The 6,170-nt window shown below is 41.9% G+C and overlaps 1 protein-coding gene across 1 annotated transcript; it reads left to right on the forward strand.

Moving 5' to 3' along the window:
- Positions 1-774: 774 nt before the first annotated feature.
- On the forward strand, positions 775-1,413 carry LOC131891204 (uncharacterized). Its single transcript, XM_059240728.1, has one exon. It carries the CDS (start codon positions 775-777, stop codon positions 1,411-1,413), a length of 639 nt encoding a protein of 212 aa, XP_059096711.1.
- The last annotated feature ends 4,757 nt before the right edge of the window (positions 1,414-6,170 follow it).

A 6,170-nucleotide genomic window follows, 5' to 3' on the forward strand; every position in this document is an offset into this window, starting at 1 on the left:
ATGATAAGAGATTGGCAAAAGGTGCTTTTAGACTAAGAGGTGAACATTTTGGCACAGTTGGAACAGCTGCGTAAATGTTCGGTCAGGTGTGTATTGTCGTATGTTACTTTCCACGGTAAGCTAGATATCATTTAAAAAGCAAAACAAAACGACCAAAAGAAAAAAAAAAAGAGTATGAACCATATCACAAATCACAACTAGTAAGGTTAGTTCTATCATAAAGCGCATTTTTCTGTTGGTACTCGAACTAGACAAGAGTTCACTCATTGGTAATCGACTTGATACATTAAGAACATAATGGCAAGTCGTGAACCCCCCAGGATAGACAGTGTTGGTATAGAAACATGTATGTAGATGCTGTTTGATAAATTATTAGAAGGTAACAGAAACTGAAATTATACAAGAGGGCCCAAATAGGGTGGGACAAATTTAGTTTAACGCCATGTAAGAAGGAACAAGCTTGAGTCAGTTAATCAAATATCTAATGTCGATACATTCAGCGAGGGAATGTTATATATTTTTTTTCATATCTATCTTCTTTAACAACGGATGAATGAGCTTGGAAGCAGTTCTGTTATATTTTGTTCTTCCACGTTAGAGCGTGTTTAATTCAAAAATATTCAAAAGCCAAGTAATGGAGGTTGAAAGTTAATCATCTTTTCCAACGAGAAAAAAACTGATAATTATGGCATGGTAAGATCTGAGGTTTTTGTAATTCACAGATCTCTTACACCTTGAGGGTCACTCTGTGCCGAACCAACCCTCTAACTGCAAATGGGATTCCGGAAGGCCAAAGAGGGTGACCCACGGGTCAACTCAGAAGTGCAAATTTTCGTCGAGAATCTCCCCAAAACCGTGACCGTGCCTGAATTGAACACGTTTTTTGAGAAGGCTGGCAAAGTAAAGAAGGATCGAGACACTCGCCAACCACGAGTGTGGCTGTACCACGATAAGACTACAAATGAGCCCACGGGAGAGTGCACAATCACCTACTACAACCACGAAAGCCAGGTGAAAGCTCTCAAGGAATTCAACCAAGCCATGTTCCAAGGCCAAACCATTACTGTAACACCCTCCATTGTTAAATTTCACATGGCCAGGGTACCGCCCCGGCGGGCCAAAGAAGCCGCACGTGGCAGAGGTGGCAGTGTGGGCCATCGAGGCCGAGGCAAGCCCAGAAGTGATGGAGGTAGTAATTTTGCAACACCAAGAATTGGTGGCTTTGGAACACGAGGACAGTCTAGTGATAGAAGACGGAGCGGTCTTGAAGCTCCCTCGAGAGTGCGAAGTCGGTGTGAAAACGCTGAAACTACAGGGAGAAACGTGGAGCGAAATCTCTCTGGAAATACCGGATCCCAGAATCGTAGCCAATCTTCACGATCCAAATCTGATCGGCGTTATCAACCCTATTAAAGTATCAGTTTTTTTATAACAACGCTTATTCAAGAATATGATAATCAATTTAAGCCATGAATTCGCTAATTTCCTCAAGGGTTATAGATAAGTCTAGATGGCTCAAATGTAGTACACTTTAAAGGTTGCATTTCTATCTCAGCGTATAGAGAAGTCCAGGAGTTAGCTAGATCATAGTTTGTATGAGGACAGGCGCGTCGTGAGGCCCCTAAGCACACCTTTTGCCAATTGTACCACCCACTTGTATGTGTGTCTGTCATTTGAGCGAGTCTGAAAGCTCCCCGGTATTGTTGGCCATGGCCAAGGAGGACCTCCTTGTTCATGAGGCCAAGAGTCATGAGATGACCAGGTTTGAAGAGCTCCATGGAGGAGTGAGAGAGTGTAGAGCCGGAAGCGCTCCAAGTTCAAACGGGAAAGAGAGAATCCGCAAGTAAACTCAAAGGTATTGTACTCAAATCTGTCATTATTCATATTCATTTCTTCTCAACCAGGACTAAGAGACACAAATACTGTCCATGCCCTATATTCATGGTCCAAATCACCCTTTGCATATTTGTTTAACTACCACACTTTCCCCGTTGATAACAAGGCATTTAGTTCGTAAAAAAAGGGGTTCTTGAAGAAGAGTTTTACACATCGTGCTCCTATTTATTTGCAATATTCATTTGTCATAGGCCATACCAGTCTCTGACTGCATACTGAGACTAAGCTAAATGGAAGCAAATTCAGTATTCTTAGCAAGATTTTCAAGAGGTTTTTTTGACTGAACTGAAGTTCCTTAAAGAATTTCTTCTAGCAACATAGTCGAAACTGAATGTTCAGAATGAGTCATTCTAAAACTACCGAATAACATTGGTTTTTCCGATTCTCACGGTTTTCTCTGAATTTCAGATTGGCACTCTCTTCTCCAATGAATACCATTTCAAAAACACTTCGAAACTAAAGGTAAATATAAAATAAAAGTTAAAGCCGTGTCATTTTGAAATTGTCACAATCCATCTGTTTCAGGTTAATCCAAATCCGAAGTCCATTAGCACCTGGAAAACAAACGGTTTGACTTGACATCCCAAAATAAATGCCATAAATCATTATTCTTTCTCATAATTATTTGCTCCAGTCGTGCCTACCTTTCAATTTTGTTTTGGTTAGTAAACATGTAACATCCTCGCTAAAAATGGACGCTTTGGTAGGGGAATCTACCTGCCGGCTAATGACTTGAGCAACGACGGATCTCGAGAGAAAAGGGGAGGGCTGGCTTTTAGAGATTCTAGAAAACTTGACGGTGCTCTCAAATACCAAAAACCACCCAGTTCAGCCAAGTTTCTTCGTCCCTACTAGACACGAGACCACTCTGAGAGTCTGAAATGTGCGTATTAAATGCCAACGGAGTCGCAAGTAGCCTTAGAACAGCCTTGAGAATTGTAGTTATTGGTCACAAATTTAAGAAATTGCATTCTTGCTCAAAGCCTACTTATCTCATCTCAAGAAGTATTAACTTCTAAAGCAACAAAATCATACCTCATCGGGAGTTGCTCAAAAATAGTGAATCCATATTTATATCTTGAGCAAATATGGAAAAACCTCTATTAGCAATAATTGGTACTACTTTTCTCACTAATGGTTATCATTTATCAATTACAATTCAATAAATTATTGTACTCAGGTGCAAATAATACCCACAGAAAGTCAAGTTACTAATTATTTCCTGGAAATTGTGCCAATTTACATCAACCTACGGTTATCTTGAGAGCATCTATGGCTGCTCATTACATAATTGTTAGCTTTAAAGACTAACGTAAATTTTACAATGGCAGAATCCTTCACGATGCTCCCAGCTGTTCATGAGCCAATGCCACACCTAGCTGAGGCCATCAAAAGTCCAGATTTTACTCTTTAACCAACAATCATATCATTTGTTACTAAAATAGGGCAGTAGAAAAGCTCTTACAGAAATTGGTCCTTTTTTCTAAGAAAACAACTGCAACTCCATTGCAACTCAGAATGGCGTAAATGTAACGCGCCAAAAGACCAGAATTTACTCGTTCCTTTTTCCAAACCCGCCAGCGGTTTAACCGGGCCTGGGCTGGCATATTGGTGTTGCCATTTTTAGCGACCCTGGTCTGGACCGTCATTGTAACACTTTTGGGTAGTGCGGGATTTTCCATTGGTGTCATTGATCGATGATTTGACTGATCCCCTTGGGACTGAGCTTAGATCGAGTCAAGGATACCTGTGTAGGTCGCTTTTTTAAAGCAAAGGAGCAAATTTTAAATCGATAAAAGATCCAACTTATATAGTATAGTACGACCTCTTCTCAATCTAAGATTCACTCCTTCGCTTTCTGACTTGCAGGTGACTGAGCTGACTGACTTTATGTGCATGAGATCTTTGAGGCACAAGGTATGCCTCAATTTCAAATGCACAAAGGCCCATCTCAGGGGCACTAGGAGGAAGAGACAGCAGTTGTCTCAACCTCGTTGTCAAGTCTCTCAACAGACTTACCCCACCCCTTTCCTCTCTCCTTCCCTATTTCCCTCCCCTTGTTCCCCTCCCTCTCCTACAACCTCACCCTCAATTCCTGTAACCTCTCTTCTGCCCAAACTTTGTAGCCCTAAGCCCCCCTCTGGTCGCCATGAGCCCCACGCATCTTTTAGATCGTATGCTCAGGTGGCGGCCAGAGTTCCTTCTCCCTCTTCTTCTCCCCTTTTACCCTCTCCTCAAAGGTTCTCTTATCCTCCACCTAAGGTTAGTTTTGTCCAAAAGCAGGATTTTTTGAGGTTAGAGAGCCTAGTCAAAGATTTGATAGCTCTAGTCCATCGAAGGGCTATCTGCCCATAAAAGGGCTTTATTTGAATGTGCATTGTCTTATTTCCAAAAAAGATAGCACAAAGATCAAGGTTCTTGAGGAACTAGCTTTAGATAGGCAGGTCTCGTTCATTTCCATGACAGAAACCTGGCTTCGACCAGGAGTCTTAGATGAAGAGCTGGCCATGGTTGGTTTCAATTTAGTTCGATGTGATAGAGTACGCCCTGACAATCCCATTTTTCCGCATGGGGGCGTATGTCTATATGTTAGAAATGACCTGCACACTAGTCATGTAAAAATGTCTAATGGAGAAGTAGAGGTCTTAGTTTGCCATCTTCAAGGTCTTGATTTGTCCATTGTGACAATATATAGGCCCCCCTCTTGTTCAGTAAGCTCGTTCTTGTCAGCTCTCAAATTCATAGGAAATGAGTTGGACCAGTCAGCTTGCGCAAAGGTTTTCTTTGTAGGGGACTTCAATTTTCCGGCTAGCGTTGTAGAGTGGGAGGCTAGTCCAGACGGGTATATTCCCATTTCGAAATCGACATCTCAGTCGTTCGAAAAGCTGGAGGAGTTTGCGATCTTGCGGAATTTCTCCCAACATGTTGGTGTAGCCACCAGAGCAAATAGCGTTCTTGACTTGTTTTTTTCCAATGACCCTGATCTGATCCAGTATGTCCATGTGACACCTAGTAATCTGTCAGATCATCATGTTCTCGAGATAGGGTCGACCATTACTCAAAAGCCGGCGTGCTCTAGAGTAAGACCGGCCAAAAAGGTCGGTGTGGCTAAGTTCAAGTTCAAAGATGAACATTGGCCGTTGATTATAGAAAGGTTACGGGAGCTTGATCTCATTTCAATGCTGAAAAAGGAATCGTCCATAGATGTAGCCTTAGACAAAATGATTCTAATTTTTGAGGACGTCTGATGGACGTTGCGAAGGTGTTTGAGAAGATCATGAAGTTCAAACTTGTTGAATTTCTTGATATCCATGAAGTCCTTCCTCCTAGCCAGCATGGGTTCCGAGCACATTTTAGCACGGTTACCCAACTGAATGAACATATAGAGTACGTTATTGAGGGACTGGAGAGCCATGAATCAGTCGATGTAGTTTATCTTGACTTTGCCAAGGCCTTTGACAAGGTAGATCATGGCCTTTTAGTTAACAAGCTCCATAAGATTGGGATCCAAGGCAAGGTTCTCAATTGGCTAAGAAGTTTCATTTGTGGTAGCAAACAATTAGTTAAGGTTGAGGGATCCCTTAGTGACATACATGATGTCAAGTCTAGTGTCCCTCAGGGCTCCATTTTGGGTCCTCTCCTTTTCATTATCTTCATTGCTCCGCTTCAGAAGCTTGGTAGTAGTAATGTCAGTATCTCTTCCTATGCTGATGATACAAAATTGGTAGTTGGTAGGAATGGTCAGGATTCCGGTTGTCTGGCAAAGGTCCTAGACCAAATTTTTTCCTGGGTTGCTGCGAGTAACATGGCCTTGAATGGAATGAAATTCCGCTCAATGACCTTTGGGTCGACGCCATTAGACACTCCACTATTAGATGATGACGTTAAGGACATTGAGCAGGTCTCATCCATGAAGGATTTAGGTGTAGTCCTCCAAGATAATGGAAAGTTCGATGAGCATATCCAGTTGAAAGTTGGTAAGGCTTTTCAAACATGTGGTTGGATATATCGCAGTTTAAGTCCAGAGATAGTGTCACGATGCTAACTCTGTACAAGTTGATTGTTCAGCCGCATCTTGAATATGCATCTCCCATTTGGGCTCCAATTAGTTCAGCAGGTTTGCAAAAGCTCGAGCAGGTCCAAAGATGTTTCACTAGGAACATTGAGAATATGAGAGAGCTCTCGTATTGGGAGAGGTTAGAAAGGTTGGGATTGTACAGTACTCAGAGAAGGTACGAAAGGTATCTGAAATTGTACGTTTTCAAAAGCATTCA

The sequence above is a fragment of the Tigriopus californicus genome, chromosome 11 (assembly GCF_007210705.1).
Source record: "Tigriopus californicus strain San Diego chromosome 11, Tcal_SD_v2.1, whole genome shotgun sequence".
NCBI classification, from domain to species: Eukaryota; Metazoa; Arthropoda; class Copepoda; order Harpacticoida; family Harpacticidae; genus Tigriopus; species Tigriopus californicus.